Genomic DNA, 20,375 nt, shown 5'->3' on the forward strand with positions numbered 1-20,375 from the left:
ATTACCGAAGTGTCACTTAAGCATTCCGTTTGTTGTCACTGCCGCAGCTATCGGGTGCTCTGTACTCGTATTACCAAGAAGCCTGGTGGACTGCTAAGGATAAAGCATGTGGAAGCAGCATTCGATGTATAAGCTGGCAGAGAGTCATGGTCAATCAGCTGCAGAGGAAGGAAAAAAACCAAACTTGAAACAAACCGAAAAAAACTTGTTTCGGTTGTCCTTCATGACTGTCTTAGAAGGGCAGAAGATTCCTGTTAATTATTCTAGCCACTAAAACTGCTGGATTATAGACTGCTTAGTTTACAGCAGGCTGGAAAAAGCCTCTCTTTCTCGATGTAAGGAGCTACATTTAAATGAGAGTTCCTGGTAAAGGTGAAGAATAATGTCTGCATTTCATTTACTTCTGCTCCAAAATGTCCTGGATACACTGGCAGAGCTCTTAGAGATCATTTATCCACTGTTTGGCTGTTGCCTGAGATTGTACCCATAGTCTGACTATTCAGGGGGATAACAATACTCTCTGGCCCACGCTTCTTTTGAAGATATTCAGGTCACCACTTTCAAAAGATAAGATACTGTACATTCATCCCACTGGCTCTGGCTCATAGCTTTTCATAGAGTGCTGATACATCGCCTACTCTCGGCACCGTCTGCAGCTAATTGGGAAATACATTAGCATTTGGCAGCTTACAGTTCTGCTCCCTTCTTAGGATCTGGCTGATGTAATGTCCTTGCTTTCACTTTGCTTTGAGTTGTAATAGGAGAGGTTAAGTAGAAGTTAAATCTATTTCAGGTGGAGGTGCTGCCAGTACCGAGAATTGCTTGGGGAGCATTTCGCTAGCATTTAAGGGAATAATGTGTGATCTGATGACTGAGGGTGTTCTAGTTAAACCTTGTCAGGATTTTCATGACTTAAAGGTACTTTGGGACTCTGTTTTGACCCCTGTATGACTGATAATTTAGTTGACCTCAGCATCTTCTTATTTTGATGTAGTGATTATTATCTATCCTTGCTGAAGAACTTGCCACCTGTGGATGCCATACCTCCACACAGAAATGTGAGAATATGCCTTATGTGGGGATACAGTGAAACTTTTTGATAGTTTTAGCTACTGCAGATCATAGTAACCCAATGTTTGAGTTGGCCAGAAGGAAGATGTCACACTGCATATACTGTACAGTTTCCCTGTGACCCTTCGGAGGCAGCTCTGAATGATATATCTTTATTTTTGAACCTGATACTGTTTCCCAAAGTTTTCTGAAAAGATCATCTACATTTCCGTGCACTGTTGCAGTGAAATGAATTATGGGGATAATCCTAATCTAATCTAATTTAATCAAGTGGAGAATCTGGGATATATCCAGACATATACAACCGCTTTTATATGAGAGTTTTCTGACTTTGCTTCACCAGCCACTTTAAGCATCAGCTTGTATTTTTCTTTTAGGGAATATTTCTGCTCATTTCATTAAAAGCTTTCAAAGTTTCCAGGTGATCACAGGGAGCTAGACAGAAGTCCTAACTAAATATGGCGATACTAGGTAGCTGCTAATTTTTATTTAATTCCTATGAACAGATGGTTTCACTGTATGAATTTATGCTATCGCCTAGACTTTATTAGCCAAAGAACAAAAGAAAATACAAATAGAGACAGACATCTTTTGTTTCCTCTTGCTAAGATGTGATTTTCAAAAGATTAATATAATTTCCTGTGCTTTCTGGAGATATTTATAAGCAGTGAATGAATTCTTTACCAGGTCAGAGTTAATGTCTCCCATTTTATACAGCAGTGAAAAACTAGACAAAGTACCAAATAAGCTCAGTTTTTTCAAGGATTTGAGAAATGTCTCCTGATGCTGAGGCCCAAAAGCTTTAATTCTGAAAGTTGGCTTCATGAAACACGATTGTAGGGATCAGACAAAGGAGCTTTCGTTATAACTCTGTATTCCATTTTGTCCATTTTGTACGAGGCTTGTGGAATCTGTTTGATCTTTCTTTCCTTAAAGATTTGTGCATATCATAATAGAATTATAATAGGAAAACATCGACCATTCGATGCCTTTGTCGTTCATTGCAAGGGAAGTGTCACTTCCCGGATGCTCCCAAGCCTATGAAACAATACCCAGATATCGTAAAGAAGACCTCATTTTTATGTTAAGGATGAGCAGTTGGGTTACAGCAATTCTTGCTTTACCCTTTCCAAGTAGTTTACAGCAGACATTAGGCACTGGCAAAATTTTGAAGCTTTTAATCTGTTTTTGCTTACTGCTGCATTGGACAAACTGGTAGATTTTAAGTGGAGTGTTCTGCACTAGTTTCTCTGGCTCTGGGTCTGTAATTCTGTTTACAATGCCAAGGAACATTTTAGAAAATTTGAAATTATATGAGTTGCTTTCCTCCTTGGTATGACATTTTTAGGAAAGGCAATTCAGACACCCAAATTTAACAATGCTTTTCTTGAATTGCTTGGCAATATACACTGAAAATGATATGTATTTTTACATGCAAAGGATTTTATGGACTGTCAAGTGTGTGTCTCCTTCCAAAAGAGTAGGGTAATATCTGTTCACTTTTCAGTCTGAAAATACCAGCTGAATTGAGGAATCATCTGAACTCTGCTTGTAGTTAGAATCATAGCGTAATTAAGGTTGGAAGGGACCTCTAGACGCTGTCTAGGTCATCACCCTGCTCAAAGCAGGTCTAGTTAGACCAGGTAGGTCAGGACAGTGTCCAGTTGAGTCTCAAATGCGTCCAAGGACAGGGGATCCACAACCTCTCTGGGTGATCTCTTCCAGTATTTGATCCATCCACACAGGAAAAAAGTTCTTCCTAATATCTAACCAGAATTTCCCGTGTTCCAAGTTGTGTCCTTTGCCTCTCCTCCGATCACTGTGCACCTCTGAGAAGTGTCTGGCTCTGTCTTCTCCGTGGACTCAGATCAGGTAGTTGCAGGTAGTAATAAGGTCTCCCCTGAGTCTTCTGTTCTTAAGGCTGAGAAACAACCCCAGTTCTCAGACTCTCCTCTTACATCGTCTGTGCCAACTCCCTTGCCAGCTTGGTGGACCCTGCTGAATTCATATGTCAATATCTTACTTGTCATGGGGAGCCCAAAACTGAGCACGGGACTTGAGGTGCAGTCTCAACCAACTAGAGGGGAAGGATTACATCCCTCAAGCTGCTGGCTATGCTCTTGCTGATTCAATGGAGGATGCGGTTTGCTTTTTTTGCTGCAAGTTTGATCACTATTAAGATGAAAAACATTGTGGGTTGGCTTTCACTTTTACAGAAATGGTTTTAGAAGTTTGGCCTCTCTGCAATTTCACATGTTACGGTTTGGATTTTGATATTCTGTAGCTAGGACCCTACTAGGCAAAAGTCTCTTTCATCTGGTAAAGGTCAGGTGTATGACAGCACCAGTTTCTTCCTTAATTAAATACGAGAAGGTTTATGGTCAAACATTTGGAGAAGAGAACCTGTGTTAACAGATACATTAGCACTCTGCCAGTCCAAATAACCGGAATAAAAAAAAGCAACAAGAGCTGATGAGCAGGTTAACTCTGTCGGCTATTACAGCATAACAGGCATGTGCTGTGTGGTTATATTTCAAATGCAGAAGGGGGCTGTGTTCTGACTTCTAATGCTTCCAGATTAAAAAACAAACAAACAAACAAACAAAACCAAACCAAAGCAACCCAACTGATCTATATGGGAGATTTAACAAGCAAGTAGTTTAAAGGAAAGGTAAGCGCTTAAAATTATCAAAATGATACCATACCTAAAATGTTTATAACTGGTACAGTTAAATGTAGTCATGAAGGAAAGGCAGTAAAATTTGTTAGTTGAAACAACAAAACAAGCAGTAAAGATCATCATACATTTAAGAGGTGATAATAACAAAATGATATACAACTGTTAGGCTCACAATGTAATAGATATTCACTGTTCCTAAGTTCTCTGTTTTTACTTAAAGAAGTGTTCCTTACTGAGGACTCTCAAAGGTAAGTCATTTTCCGCTCCTTTCAAGCAATGCAAACACATATGTAGTATTCTTCCATTCCGCGGTCTCTGTACACTTCTCAGGTTGTAATACCCTCCAGACGTCAAAATCTGGGGCTACACATAGATTTACCAGTCCTGCCTGGACCCAGAGGTCCTCTATAGTAAGTAACTTGGACTGGGATTGAGCTCTCGCACAGTGTCATCTGTAGGCAGACTTGGGCATGAGACAGATGGTCCCATCATCTTGTTTCGACTTAAAGCAACATCCAAAGTCTTAGTAATTGACCTGTGTGTACAAGCAGAAGGATATTTAGAAAGCAATAATTTTCCATACGTAATTACTTTGACAACAAAGTGATAACAAAAGAAGGATAAATAAGAACTCTAAATCAGATGTTCTCAACTATAAAATCTGGTTTTGTAACATTAAAATAAGAATGAGCAATTGTTATGAGTTTATTTATTACAATAACCTGGTATTAAATCTGTCAAAAATCTACAATGCATAATGTTAACAAGTTTGGAAAAACTTGGATTTTTTTTAGAATTGTTTGATTCCTGCATAAAAATTGTGTGTAAACTTAATTATATTTGGGATGCCTTATTTGGCCATGTCTGTGCCTTTTTCTGTTGAGTGTTTGCAAGCAAATTATTTATATGTTAGCATCTGTGGAGTAGTACTAGCTCAATTATTTCAGACATTCTTACCTCTAGTTCAAAACAACTTGATTTGGAAAAATCAGGGGAAGAATCTCAGGAAGAATCTGGCTAGAACAGACTAAAAACACTTTTGTTGTAATTATCTTACATTTTGATCATTCATTTGAGATGGAAAGGTGGAGTTTTGTTTAGAAAGTGTCCAGCTCATATGTGTCATGCTTTATTCTTGTCATGTTCAAGTTGAAAAAATATTTCCAGTCCAACCTTTTTGAAGAATTTTTCGTTTTCAAAAACAGAGAATTAAACCCAGACTTTTCCATCTTGAAAATGCAAGTGCAATGCTACTAATGAGGGATGCTCAGGAGCAGTTGTTGATATCCTAGGTGGTCTTGTGGTTCATCAGCTCTACTCGCATGTCTCAGCGTTGTCCTCTGTGCAGCTCAGGATGTATCATGTTTCATGCTTATGTTTCAGGATTAAATCAAGTTTTCTGTCTGTGTTTTACTGTTTATTGCACAAAGCATAGCGACAATTTATTTTACATTATTCAGTTGAGGCACGCTTAGTGCTGTGTACTTTTTGAGACAGTCGGTCCAGTAGTGTGGTGTTACATGATCACTAGAAATTCAGCAGAGTCGTCTGAGGAGCAGAGTTAGATCCAAGTAGTCCAAAATTTTCCCACTGTTCTCAGAGAACAAAGCTAGATTTATTTTTAGATTTGCACTGCAAGGTTTGGTTTTTCAGATATGATAATGTAGATGTGATGTTATGACATATGGTAATACATTCTTAGTGTTCTTCATTTGGATAGTGTTTATTTTGTATTTTGGCTTCATTGTTCATAACTGCAGGCAAAAATACTAGTTTTAAAAGGGGCTTTGTCAGTGATAAGACACTTAACATTTTCAACCACTGCACGGTATTCTGTTTCTCTGAAAAATAAATCTGTTCACCCTGCTTTCAAAAGCATGATGATATCTAGGATCAAGCGCATGATAGGAGTTCATTACCATAATAAGAATACCATTACATTACACAGGCGGTATATTACAATGACAGCACATTATACTCTTAGCGTGGACCTAAATGTACTAGCAGTATGTCAATAGGGCAATTCATCCTTTCTCTTCAAACTGATGAGGACACGATGGTAAATACACAATTTTGCTGGCAGTACATCTGTACGAACCTCTTCTGCTAGGGCTCACACCTCCTCCCCTGCCTGGCTGACAGAACTGCACCAAGAGAAAATTGCGATCCTGGCTTTGTAAGGGATTTTCTTTTAAGAATAATTTGTTAAAAGTTTTAAGGTGCCAGTCTATATTGTCACTAATGAATGATCACACTACTTTTACACAAATTTTGGTTATTTTACATGCAAACCTGAGACTGTTCTTCTGGCCATTTGTACAGTTATGAGATCTCTTTTTTCTTGATTTAAATGTGTATCTCTTTGCTGTGTAAAGAAAAAAGGTTAGTCACACCCATAATTATTACCCAAAATCTAATTTATTGCTAATACAAAAAAATCCCCCAGTGGAAACAGATGGACTTTTCCTCCCTTTAACAGCAGAGATTGTATTCCTTGACGTATGTTGAGGAGATTCTCTGGGACCCATTTTTCAGATTCTTTCTGCTCCGTATTAAAGCGTCTCTCTGGTCCTCTTGCCTGCTCTTGCATTGATTACTTACGACTTAGGATGATATTACAATGCTTCTAATTAGTTGTATTTTAATTCCTTTGTTCTCAGCCTGTCTCAGATCATTAGTAAGAACTAGTTCTCAGCGAGTTTTTCTGTGTGAATTTTTCCCTTTGTTAGAGCTGAAAAAATGGTTGTGTTTTTTTTTTTTTATTTGTTATGTCTAGTGTAACACAACTTTCTAGGCAGCAACTGCAAATGCTTGTTTTTTCTTTCTTACTGACATTTTTAATACATGTGGTTTTAACAAGGGTTTGGCTTTTCACTGCTAAATCGGTCGTTCCTTTTGCTTTTTTGCAGAGGTCACCAAGTAATTTAAAACCGTTGTGTGACAAGGCAGGCTGTGTAACATACACACGTTACTGTGTGTAAACTCAAATCAGCATGTGTATGTATAATACACTTCCTGCCTGTGTAATACTCCTTGAAAAAAATGAGATTAAATGTCAGGCTCTCCAGCAGGCTTGCTGCTGTCATGTTGCACATTGCGTCTCTCAGAAGGCTCCTCTCAGTGGTTTAGCTCACATCAACGAATGTTGCTTCTTCAGTTCCTCTCAATCTCATCATCTCACTGATATTTTTTGTGACACACTGGCCTTCCGTCCAGCACAGTTCTGTTTCTTTTTTTAAGCAGTTTTTGGGGTGCACACAGCACTGAATGGTGCTACTGTTTGGAAACAGGGATAGCTAAAGCATTTTTAATTCGTATGGGCAACGCTACGAGCCCAGATGAAGGCAAACAACCAGGACCTGCACTGTAGGAGCAGCACGTGGAGAACATTAGAGAATTTTATGTCGTGAACTTCTCTTTTATATATTTTAATACATTTTAGATACAATTTGTTACTATCTGCTTTATTAAGTCAGTGGAGTTAAATCAGTGTAAAATGGACTAATGTATTATGGCATGGGGTAATCTGCTATGATTACTTCCCGTGGCTTGCATGAGCCTTACATTTTTTTAATCAATGAACAGAATAGCTGCAAACTGAGCCCTGCCTATTTCGTTCACTATCCCCAAACAGGAGAAAAGGCTGCTGCCCTGGCAGAGTGGGATGGCTGTTACACAGCCCGGAGACTGCTTCAAGGATAAGCTCTGCTGAGCCAGGATGCCCAGATGTCGTGCATTAGTAACTCTGCTACGTCTGCTGGAATCGAGGAGCACTAGAGAGTATAATGCAAATGCCGTTGACCTCATGGGCAGCAGCCCCCATGGGAAGGGATAGGAGGCGATGGCAAATGCAGTGGTGGAAAAGGGTAGAAAAGAGAAGGGGGCTTTTTGTGCAGTGCTTTCTCCCCAGGCCACTATTCTCTGCCTTCTCCAGAAGAAGAGAGAGTTAGGAGCTGTTGCGCTCCTGCATCAACAGCACAGAGCAATGCGTGCACTGCTTCTGAAGTACCAATGTTAGTGTCTCCGGTATCAACTGCTGCTCAGTATCAACTAATATTTCTGATATGAGAAAAGCCCCAGTGACCACATGACAAAACCAGTAGGCCAGCAAGGAAAAAAGCTAAAATGTTCTTCCTTACAAATCGAACAAAGCCAGGTTTTTACAAGCCTCCTCTATCTGTTCTTTGGGGCGGTTGGAAGACATCTGGCATGGCAAAGGAGAATCTGGTGACTCGGGTCTCCGAAGGCGAGTAAATCGTTGCAGTCATTTTGGCAAAGGGTGATAGCATGAGCATTCTCACAGTCTCCCTTAGAAAGTACACTGTAGGAAACTAGTATTGGGTTTTTCTTAACACTTTTCTCGCACACTTCATTTTTTTTCAGACAATGTGGTAAGGAACTCTTTCTTAGACAGTATATAACCTTTCTTTAGAAACGTGTTGTGTCACTGAGCTTATAGCATAAAAAAAGTGAGAAATTAATTTTTATATACATGGGATTCTCTCATAGATTTGGATGGTCTTTATCTGCTTGATTCTTACCAGCTCCTCAGCAGAAATGTTGCAGTCATACTTCCCATAATTATATTACTCTTTGTACAATGTCTTTTTGTTTTTACTAAGGTTTGAAGAGCTGCACTGCTCCTTGTTGTATATATTTAAAAAATAATCATATCTAATCAGAAGAACAGAAGAGTGTTAAAATATAGAAAAGTGTGTAGCTGATCACTAAAATCCCTCTTCTGGTCATTGTTGTAGCAGTCACTAACATTTCACCAACTTTAGTACTTGGAGGGTTATCTCTGCAGCTTTTAGGATGAGGCCTGATTTTTTTTTTTATACACAGGAACTGGCTTTGCTTATTCAGAAAGGCATTGTCAAAACCACTAAAGGGATATAAAGGTGCCCAGGCCCTACTGATTGTTTTTGTTTAATTTGGGCCTTTGAAGGTAACTGAGACAAGCAAGCGGACTAAGGAAAACATAGCAGCATTTGTCTTCAAATTTGGCATAGTGAATAGGGGTTTAGATGAATTGTGCCCATTCTGTACAATGTTCAGGGAAAGGGACTCACAAATGTTGTTGATGTTTCTGTAGAATATGATTCTTTTTTACTCTGTTATGTTCCTCACCACTTCCTAGGATCCCCCTGGAGATAATTAGATATCATGCTGAAACGCCTTCACACAAACTGAATTTTGAAGAAAGGAAGCAGCTGGATGAGGATGTTGCTGAGGTTGAACAGTCAGCCTGTGCCCTCGAACAAAGCCCCCAATCTCAAAGGACTTTCTCCTGAAATACACGAATAGTTCCAGCATATTTTGGAAAATTCCCTAACCATAGGTTGAATGAATCATCCACATCAGTTTTATATTCTGCTGTTAGCTCAGCTAATAGCCATGTATTAAGAAACATGATAAGAATCATAGAAGTTGTGTCTCCTACAGAGCCGTCTCATTATGCAGTACAGATACTAAATTGCTTTTTAAACTATAATTCTGAACAATTCTTTCCAATTTTGTTCTGCAAGACTGAACTGCTTTCACGTGAAAAGGACATGACTTACACATTGGAAGACTACATATAATAGCACACTATATGCTGTATTCAGTATAGAATCTGTTTTATCATCTGAATATAGAAATAGCTTTTCATCATGTACAGTGGAGCTATCATGGCATGGTAACCAAGAAATAAATTTATCTTGGTGTATTAACATTCATCTTTTCCTTGGATACAATACTAATCAAAAAGGGTTAACCGAATGTGATACTTATATACAGAATCTTAAAGACTAATCTAATTCTCAGATATAAATAACCTGACACTTAGAATGAAAGCAGGAGCTCCAAGCTTGTCCTTACCTATAGTATTGAGCTTCCATAGTTTTGAATAGAAATATTCAGTGTGCTTGCTTAAGTCTGAATTTTTGTTATGCTTATTATCTGCTGTTTACTTAAATTAGTAAGTATGCATTACCTGCTGAATTACAGTTACACCGGGGTGTGTATCCTGTCATATGTTGAGGGGAAAATTGTGTTCAGTAATTCTTCTCACGTTGCCTTACCCAACATGAGACGAAGAAAAATATCACGTGAATGTTTTGTGATCCAGTCCAACCCACTCTGAACTCTGATCTAAGCCTTGATCAGTGGATTGTTGTGGTTTAAAGGACTGTTGCCAGTAACAAAGAACAGGGAAATGTAGGCAGAGTTTAAAGCAGCCATGTTTTGTTTCTCACCCCATCAGACAGCAGCATGTGCTGTGCTGATTGACCGTGGCCTCTAGCAGGGGTCCAAGGCCTTAGCCTCGTACCTTTAGATCTGTAGCAGACAAATCAGTTGTTCAGCCATCAGTGTCCTTAGCAGTAAAATAAATCTATATGTGGTATATAAAGAATAAAATACTTAGCAATATTACGGCTAGTTTTATAATTATCCCAAATAGTGGCAGTTAGATGCCCGTTTCATGTGGCTTCAAGTCAGGTAGGGTAGGTGTCTAGCTCTAAATTCTATCTTGTAGTAAATTACGCTTGCAGTTCATTATGAGAGCAAAAAGGAAAGATAGTTTTCAATTTTATTTGGTATCCGTTAGGAGACACAACATCAGGGATGACAGTGTTACCAGCCCTATCTTGAAAAACTGCCAGTTCACATAAGTCAACAAAATGCTGTGGCATCTACAGCTGTAAGAACGTGTACCAGTTCTATGTCCCTTGTTTTTTTCAAAGTATACCTTAAAGATATGGTGAGTTATTCTTGCATATACATGCTGGGTTGATAAAACAAATAAGTAGTTATTAGAAGATCTGATTTAACCCATTCTTAAATACCAGAACGTACATCTCCCCTCCATCCTGAATTTCGGGAGCTGGCGCTTTACCTAGCACTTTTTGCATTCACTTTCCAGATCATGTGAATGGTCACTGTACCAGTCCAACGTCCCAGAGCTGCAGCTCAGGAAAACGACTTTCCAGTGCAGACGTCTCAAAAGCAAACCGCCGAGGGCCTGGGAGGCCCCCCTTCAGAAAAGCGCAGTCTGCAGCCTGCATGGAGATCTCTCTCCCAGTCACCACAGAAGGTGGGTGGCAATTAATGTTTTGCTAGGTATTATGAATTTCTCACTGGGTGTGAAAGCAGATAAGTTTAGCATGATCCTTGTCCTAGTCATTGCCCTGAACTGCTGTCTTCATCTGACTGTTTAGAATTAGAACGACCCCTGTGTGTTAGCGTTGTTACTAACAAGCCTGCTCCTGAGCTCCGCGCTGCCTAGGGATGTGGTATGCTGAGCTCTTACAGCTGTCCCCTCGCCTGTATGGATTGGGTGCTTTGTTCCGGAAAAGCGATTGCTCATAGCAGCTTATGTACAGTTATTGTGACAGCTAGTACTAACACTTTAAACTCTCATTGTCTCTACTTATCGAGTCTGAGAATGAGTAAGATATTTTTAGAATGCGAGTTCAGGCTTTGCACATATTTATTTATTTATTTATTTATTGGTACTGAAGACTTTATAAAATTCCACAATCCCTGGTCACTATTTACAGTAAAATTATAACCCGTAGTCTAATCAATTTTTTGTATTTATAATAAGTTTCTTGCTTTAATGGTTGAAAAAAGTCTCCAAATCTTGATCTACCTGAGTGCAGAGTCTCGATGAAACTGAGAGAAACAAAGTGGACCACTCATGGCACTGCACTGTGCTTAAAACTTAGAATAAGCCCATTTTAATTTCAGCTGTGCCAGCTATTTCACTGCAGATAGTTTAAGCAGAAGCATTCAGCTGACGTGTTTTTCTTCAATCCTGATAGCATTCTCACTCTCCTGTTGGTGTCCTTGACCCTTGTCTCCCAGGCTTCCAGCTCCCCCTCATTCCTGCAATAGAACAATGCATTGTTTGTGCAGAAAAGCTTCAGAAAAAGCATAGCAATAAAATAAATGGTGTAGGACTGTAGTGTTGGTTGCATGCAATTTTAGTAATAGGTAAAAATTTAATAATATTTAAACAACAGAAATTATAGTGTTTAGTATTTTAATAATAAAATAATTAATTTTAACAATAACTCTCTTAAAAATCCAGGTTTTCATTTTAATCAAGTTGCAGAATATGTCCTAAGTGCCTAAGAGATAATAATCTCCTGTGGCTATTGTTGGGGCCGTAGCATGGCCTGAACCCCCCATGATGCTATAAGTAATAGGCAAGCTACAACACCATGACCCTAGCCCTCTGTCTTACAAGGAGCATTTGTGTCCTAACCTGCCCACCTGCAGACGGGTCTGCGCCACAGGAGTTCTTTGCAGATGGAACCAGTACTCCCTAATTTAGCTGATCGTGAATGGAGACAGAGCAAGGGGAATCGTATCACTCAGAGTGTCTAATTTTGTATTTTTAAATGCAAATACCTTTCTTACTAGTGGCTAATTGCTAGAATCTTTGATTTTCTTTTTTCTTTATGGTAACATAAAATAGCAAATTCTTTTTCAGCCTTTCTTCTAACTACCGTGGGGATCACACAACAGAAAAAAGGCATCTCTATGTGTGAGACCCTATAAGAAAGCATCCTAATTTGGCACAGAGGGTTCCAAGTTTATGTTCTTGACTGGAACGGAGCTGATATCCCGAAGTCCGTTGCAGTGTCCTCTAGCAGCTCCTTCCATTTGATTTAAGAACAGCATTCAGCTACATTCATCCGTGCGACACAGCACAGCGTGGTCAGAGGCTCTCTGCAAAATGGCTGTGCTGGCTGTTACCATCTTCCAGCGATGTCGTTAGGTCTCTGGTAGAAGTCACCTCCCATTGCCAGAGGCTATCACACCAGAACAGATACCGGTGGAAGAGGGATCCTTTGAGTTGTCCCTTTCTGCTTAAGTTCTTTTTAGCTTAAGCAGCTTTCTATATTGGGTTACATTATCCAACTCCCTTTGCACTAAGGCAAATGAGAAGTGCCCACGTGATCTATTATTCTGACTTTACTAGACAAGTATTAACCTTCTGCAGAGGAACAGGGTCAAAAACTTGGGAGTGGTGGCGTTTCAACTGACGCTGCTGTTTCTTCAGTGACCATCCAACCACCTCTCCTTTAAGAGAATGTTACAGCATCATGGACTCCTCAAAGATTAAGTCAGAGGCTGAACAGTGAAAATGTTAAATCACATTGTAGGCTTCCTATAAGATATGACAAAGTGTAATCTTCAGCAATCAGTTATAAGAAGTAATCCTACTTAAATAATAAACCTACTATAAATTTCAGGTTTAACTTGCATTAATTAATGGCTCCTTTGTGAACATTGTACTAAAGCAGATTTACAGAGCTCTGAGGTGTTTACAAATTCCTGTGCATAAGGGCAGTTTTCATTTACGTAATCACCATTTTTTCCTCCACATTAGTTATTGATGATGATCATAACATAACCCTTTCATCTACTTCTATGCGCCACACATACATGGTAAGTACCACTGTCATATAATAGCTCATGGTGGAAAATATATCACCGCCCCAGTAGTTTCTATTGCTGCATGGGTTTCTTCATCCTATGTAGTACCAAACTCTTCTGGAATTCCTGTATGCAGATACTGCTGCAATATCAGCACTACATGTACATAACCAGGCCATGGTACCACCTAATTCTTTTGTGCTGCTTCTTTTCTTTTTCTCTCCCATCCTCCCAGAGTAAGTAGGGTCACTGGCAGGCAGAACCTACAACCCCCTAAGGTCCCACTGACCCGTGTGTACAAAACATTTAGCAATACAGTGATACTTTTGATGGCACGATGATGCTTTCTGCGTATCCATATCATGAAAGATTCAGCTTCTATTGTTCGTAACTCATTATAATACCTATCAAGTTTAATACTAAAGTATATCTCTTCCTGGAGATAGTAATCTAACTTCCTTTCAGGGATGTGGAGTAAATTGAAGTAAGTGACATCATTAAAAAAAAAAATCCCTATTTAAAAGTATCAGTGATGTCACTTAAATGGTATTACAACTCTCAGTAAGGTCAGTGAAATGACTGCTGCAAGAGCCAGACAGTCTTTAGAGTAATTTATATTAACATGTAATATGATGGAGCACGGTTTGGGTTTGTCCTTGAGTGTGTGGGTTTGTGTACCAGTCACCTTTCAGCAGATCTAGAGACTAAAATAATTTTCTGATTATTTATATTCTCTCATTCAAACAAAGCCATCTGTCCAACTTATCTAAACTTGTTTTAGATGCCTGTGGTATTAGTCTGTTGACTTGTAGCTCTCCGAAGTGATCTGTCTGGAATGACATTCCGCCGTTCTTCATGCATCTTGAATTTCTAGACATACTGTTTTGGCAAGTGGTTTGATTTATTTCTGAAGGTTTTTATACTAAATAATATGGTGGAAGGTGGTATGATCCTTGAAAGATTCTTAGGCTGTGGGTGGGGAGGAGGGTGAGGGAGAAGGAAGATGAGAAGTTAAAAGGTTTGAGAAAGAATATACTGAGAATAAGCATTCTCTCCAAAATGTGGGACTGGCTTTGATCAAAACCTTCTGGTTGGGCTGTTCCAAAACAAAACGAAAAAATCCTCTCTGTGCTAAGAATTTGTTGGCTACTTAGGAGTATATGCTGCAATAAACAATAGATGTATTCACAATATTTTTTTTTTTTTTTAATATTCTCATGTGGTGGGTCAAGATACATATTTTATGTCCTCGCTGGAGAGGTAGTATTTCAGGTTAGTATTCGGTAGGATTTTATTATTCTACCTGAGTAGAATTTTGATTAGAGATTGCTATCTCAGTAGTGTTAAGCACTTTTTATACATTAAAAAAAAAAGCCTTTGTGTGTGGGTAGATGGTTCTTACCTTTTCTTAAGCCTGTCTCTGAGGCACTGATAACACTTGGAGATTTTTTAATAATGCTTCCAGTTCCTGCTCTTTACAACCTCTTCTAATTGATTTGATTAAAAAGATAATACATTTTGGTGACTAATCATAAGATATCTATTACAATAATAAATCAGTCTTCCCCTCTCACATTGGATTTCAAAAGCTACTTATTTAAGTCTGATATTTTGGTACAATAGGAACTGTACTTCCAGCATTTTCATCAAGTGTCTTTTGAAGCACCTTTCACACAATAAATTCTTCTGACTTCATTCCTGTTAGCTGATTGTCAAGATTTTGCTGACTCTTACCTCTTTATACGTGCAGAAGGATTCCTGATATAGAAAAGCATTTTTGAAGACCGTCTTTGCAATGATGAATCATCGGAAGAAAATGGAGGGGGGCTTGTTTTCTGCTGGTCAAAATACTGCAAACTGCTTGGTTTCATAAAGTGCTGATATTTCTTCCACACTCATAGAAGAATAATTCAAAAGCCAAGTAACTAGCAGAGGAGTGGTGTCTATGCTTGCATGGTTACTGTTACTGCTAAAACGTATGTCTTTCTCAGTGTACTCATCTAACATGGAAAAACTTGACAAAATCAGCTTTTTAAACTCAATTATTCCAAGCTAAAGATTACTGCTATTTCACTTTCAAAGTCTGGTATTTTTTTTTTTCCCAAAAAACACTAGTATCTAGATCAAATAGCTTGTTATGGTTATATTTTTGTCAATAATTAGCCAGACATTTAATACAGCACTTCTCAAATACCATTTATGCTATTTAAAATGTTACATATTGTCATGTAGTATCTTCTGGTTTCATAAATGCAATATTCTCACAGCTATACTAATAAGCTCTGTAGTTGTTCAATATTCTATATCTAATTTTAGCAAGAAATTAGAATTTTACAAGTTCTTAATAGCATATTATTGATTCTAAACAATCTTGTTTTCACATGCTTTTGAGTAAGCTGTTTCTTCCTTGCAAGAAAGGAAGAATATAATAATATATAATAATATAAGAATTTATTTGCATTATAAACAAACCCACAAATATAGGTAAGTCCATTGTTGGACTTCTAAACTTCTTCTAGTCCTTTTTGACTGGAAGTTTTTGAGATTTTAGGAGTTAGTGATTATAATTCTTTGATAAGGCTTTCTTGCACAGGGTATAAACTACATTTTTTTATTATCAAGTTAACATTTTGCTTTTAAATATCAACAGCAATAAAAAATACACATTGATGCAAATTATTCTTACTCAAGAAAATCCTTACAGAGATCCAAAACAGTGCATTTCAGTCTAAGAGCTAATACTGCACAGTTGTTCAACCCATTAAAGCCCCCTTTCCACCCAGAACAGCAGAGATCCCAGCCTGATCAAGAATTTCGGTGTAGATGAATAGGCCCAAAACATCTGCTCTTCTTCTGCATAGGAAAATAAAATCTGTATTTCAATCAAATTTTTAATTGTAATTCTAGATTAAAGAAAACACTGAAAGAAAACAGTGACGTTAAAGAATAAAAATAAAATTGTTGTGGGAGGGAACTCAGCGTGGTTATACTTGTATAGCTGGTGGGTATATGGATGTGTGCACAGATACATATGCTGGCACGCAGTCCTCTTTGCTTTAATAAATTATAACTAACTCTGAGAAGTCTTTCAGATTTGATACTTCTTGGTTATTGCTTTTTTCAAGCATTCTGCCTTTTTAAGCCACTTCGCCTTCTCCAAAAGGTTCTCTCTGCCATGACTTGCTAGTTGCCATCAAGAGCTTGTGCTGGCAGGCTCTGCCAGTTTTTCCCTCCTTGCCTGTGTTCACACAGAAATTGGAGCATTCTGTGTATGTATGTCCATATGCAGTTATATCATATGTCTTAGGGAGAAAGTAAAGGCAGAGTGGAGTTTTTCCTTCGAAATGTTGTGTTTGGAGATCTATTTTTCTCCCACCAGCAATGATAGAAAACGGTCTTTTTTTTTTTAATTGTTTTTATTTCCCATTATGTAGTTTTTAACTGGTCCAGCTTAATCACCCTTGACTAGAAAGGCCATTTAGATCTAAGTGCTACAAACTTGCCTCTGAACAAGGAATCCTAACAAGGATTTGCTGTGCATTGTAATTTTCTAGGAATGCTAAGAGCAGAGTCTTTGCATTTGCTTTAGCTTTTCTTTAAAATAATTCAGTTTCAGCATTTACCTCAGCTTTTGGATTAACTCCTTTGATTATATGTAGTTAAAATTTGATATAGAGCACTTGAATTGAAATGTCACTGTGAGCTGGCAAAACGAACCACTCAAGAATATTTAGTCATTATCTTTAATAACCTTATCAAAAATTCTATGGCAAGTACAATACAATTTCCATTTTAATAGATCCAGTATACTTTTATACTTGATGTTTTTCTTTTGCATCTGCATATAGAATGACTAAGACTGTTTGGGGGATAAGTTATTTTGTCTCTTCCGTGATTTTGTCCGATTTGTTTTGGAAATGGGTAGTATTTGGTATATACTGTATACTTTAAACTTCTTTTATTATTCCAAAGTATTTGTGAGGATCACCATAAGAAGCTTTGTAGTCAGCCTGGCAGAGGCTTCTGGATTTTTTCCTGCTGGATTTTGGTTTAGGTTTTGGTGTTCTAGGGTGCTGAGTTTTTTGAGGCTTTTGGTTCGTTTTTTAGATTCAGCAAATTTTACAATAATTTTCTGTATATGTCTGTCAGCCTGTCACTTTGGTGTATTGTTTCTATAACAAGGTTTCCAAAGCCTTAGGATCGATCTGTACCTTAATCAGTATTAGCCTGTGAACACGTGTGTGAAGCCGTAGAGAAGGGCTGACATTTGCTCTCGTAGGTCCAGTGTGCTGTAGTCAGGGTCTTGGAAATGGGATACAGAGTGGTTATCTTCTAAAAAGTCTGCAGCCTGAGGAACCAGGCTCAGCTGATGTTGTGCAGTATCGCAGTATTTCCTCTGTAACTTCTATATGATTTATATCAGTTTATATCAGTTACAATACACAATTTATATCAGTTTTTCTCTTGTCAGTCATGGCTATACTGTTATGCCGTCTGCAGCAGTGCTGTATGCGTAGCACATTGGATTTTTTTGGACTGGATGAATGAATGTGACCATTAGGTTTCCTTCCCATGTGGTGAGGTGGGAGATTTCTGTTTTTATCATTGGCTCATTTTATCATTGGCTCCTTTTTTCTTGGGTCTATTGGGTCTGAAGCCCACACGTGGATGTGAATTAAGTGATGATGGCCTAGAAGACGATCACCGCAGTTTTCAAAGGCAGTGGTTCATAGACCTCCAAGGAAAGAGAGAAACAACCTGGTGGCTTGATCTAGAAAAATATTGAAGAAAAGGCACAAAATGATTCAAATGCATGGCAGGGTACTGCAGAGAGGAAGGGAATAATCTGCTGTCCATGTCTGCTGAGAAAAGGACAGGATGTAATGGGCATATATTACTAAGGCAGAGGCACAACTTCAGGGACACGGTAGGGGATTCGTTTTGATCACAAGGGTGGTTAACCGCAGAAATAGATTCTCTGAGGAGGTTATTGCGTCTCTGGCAGGTTTTCAGAACAGCTCATACTCTCCACCGCATTCCCTTTGCCGTGCCTCTCCATATTGCAGAGCGGATGATTTCTCGTAAACTTCCTTGCCCAAACAGCCAGCCAAACCGACACTTACCCGATCCACTGGGCATGTTACAGCAGCCACGGGACCGCACTTCACGAGGCCCCTAAGTGCCACGGCTTTTCACAGCTAGGCTTTCATAGCAGATGGAAAAGCTTGAATTTTTTTTTATTTATTTCTCAGCGAGGGGATTATGGTGTTGGTTCTGCTTGTAAATCATTTCAATTTTGTTAGCGTTTTAAGTTACTTTACATCGTTGTAACTAGTAACAGTAAAAATACTATAATAGGAAATAGAGACGCTATGGTAAGCCACAGTCTCTACTAACCTCTCAGTTTGTCACCACATTTCTTGTCTGTGCAGAGAAGCAGATAAGAATGTTGCATAGAGGACCTGTTCTATATCTAGAAAGTCTGTTCCTTACTGCAGAAAGCTTTATTTAAATAAAAAAGAAGTTATTAGGAAGCCGAAATTATTTTTTCCTGTATTGAGCAAAATCACAGCACTTCTGGTCTAATGGGCACTGCAAACGCAAAGATTTCTGAACAGCAAGTTCTGTATGGCTGTAATAAAACATTTGGCACCAAAAAAGCAAGTGTCCCAAGGAAGGATATGCCAGCGTCTTCTGTAAGGTTTTCATATCTGTTTCAAAGTATTCAGTTTGAACACTGAACTATAAGATCCATAGATTATTCATGGGGGAATATAATTGTTTCCAGAAGTGACCTAAGTTCTTTTTCAGTTATAGTGGAGATGAGAGTGTGTGTGCCTGTTTTCTACTGTAGATAAAATAAAATAAAAAGCTTCTCTTTTCCTGCTTCCTCTTAGAAAGGAGATGGAGAGAGATTTTAAAGGTGAGCAAGGGGCGAAGCCCAGTCTGCCTGTGATACAGACATATCAAAAATAATGGCAACTGGTCCTGCGAGTAAAGGGGACGATTCAGCCCACCTACCTCAATCCATCCCTTTAGGATGCAGTCTGAGAGAGGGTGCTTCTGAGAGTGGATGTCCTCACCAAACAGATGGGGCATGCCACTTGCCCAGGAAGTCTGGTAGAGGACATGCATAAAAAGTAGGTTGTCGTGGCAAGAAGGAGCCCGGTTTCTAGAGCCTACAAATGCTGCTCAAGTTCCCCAGAACACAGTCATATTTTATATTAGGCCCACAGTAAATAAAAACTAGAAGGGCCAACCTCTCAGCTGAGCATCATAGCCATCAGGGGCTCAGCTTCCAGGGGGGACATGTTCCTCATTATACCTTGTGGCCACAGGTGCAGAAGGCATGGATGGATGGAGTCAGTCCTCTTAGACTGATTTGTGTCTACAGCTTATGGCCTCCAGCTTTCTGCTGAGTGCTACAATCACCAGACTGCAAAAAGGCAGCGGAGCTGTCGTCATTTAGACTGAATCATAATCTTTGTCGGATCTAACGTTCAAGTGTGTGTCTGCCTGAATCTGGTCACAACAGAGCTTGCAATGCCCTGTGCCTCTAGAAAAAGCCGTGGGGGGAGGTTGTCTGAAGACCGAGGTGCCTTGTGAAATAGCATGTCTGATGGCCAGGAAAGGCCTGGGAAGAAATGAAGAGCCTTGCATGGATGCACATGAGCTGCTGGTGCCTAAATTCCAACTCCATTGAGCTAGATAGAGTTCATGTTTTGTTTTTCCTTGGAGTACATTTTCTGTCAGGTTCTAGTAGGATGTTAGGATCCTCTTGCTTTCTTACAGGAAGCTGGAAATATTCCTTGTTTTTAAAACAACCAACTAAATGAAAATTTTGTTCTTCTTATGTTCACTGAATGTCTAGTCAAGTTTTAATTTAAATGATGATTTGATTCCAAGATAAGCTAATTTCACACTGCACTCTAGGCATGTTGAATTTGGAGGGTGTGTTTTGCACTGCGTGCTCAACTTTAGCATTTTTCTGCTTGCTAGTAATCGCTTCAGATCGACATAAAATGTTTTTCTACATCTGAAATAATAATTTTTGAAACATTTTAGGAAGTGGAACACACCGTTGGGTGGTTCCTGGTACTTCTGTGGCAGAATGGAATAGGTGGTGGGCTGTTGCGTGTAGTGAGCTAGGGGAGAGTACAGGAATATGCTGAGATTGTTCAAGTGATGTGAT

The 20,375-nt window shown here is 38.9% G+C and overlaps 1 protein-coding gene across 2 annotated transcripts in view; it reads left to right on the top strand.

The window, feature by feature from the left end:
* STXBP5L (syntaxin binding protein 5L) overlaps positions 1-20,375 on the top strand; it is a gene marked incomplete at both ends in the record, with an annotated part of 204,450 nt that overhangs the window by 170,977 nt on the left and 13,098 nt on the right. For both annotated transcript variants that reach the window (XM_082331864.1, XM_082331865.1), the window contains one exon: positions 10,659-10,829. In XM_082331864.1, coding sequence (XP_082187990.1) covers positions 10,659-10,829 — 171 coding nt within the window. The remainder of the gene's footprint in view (positions 1-10,658; positions 10,830-20,375) is intronic.

The sequence above is a fragment of the Platalea leucorodia genome (genome assembly GCF_965183815.1).
Source record: "Platalea leucorodia genome assembly, chromosome: 2".
NCBI lineage: Eukaryota > Metazoa > Chordata > Aves > Pelecaniformes > Threskiornithidae > Platalea > Platalea leucorodia.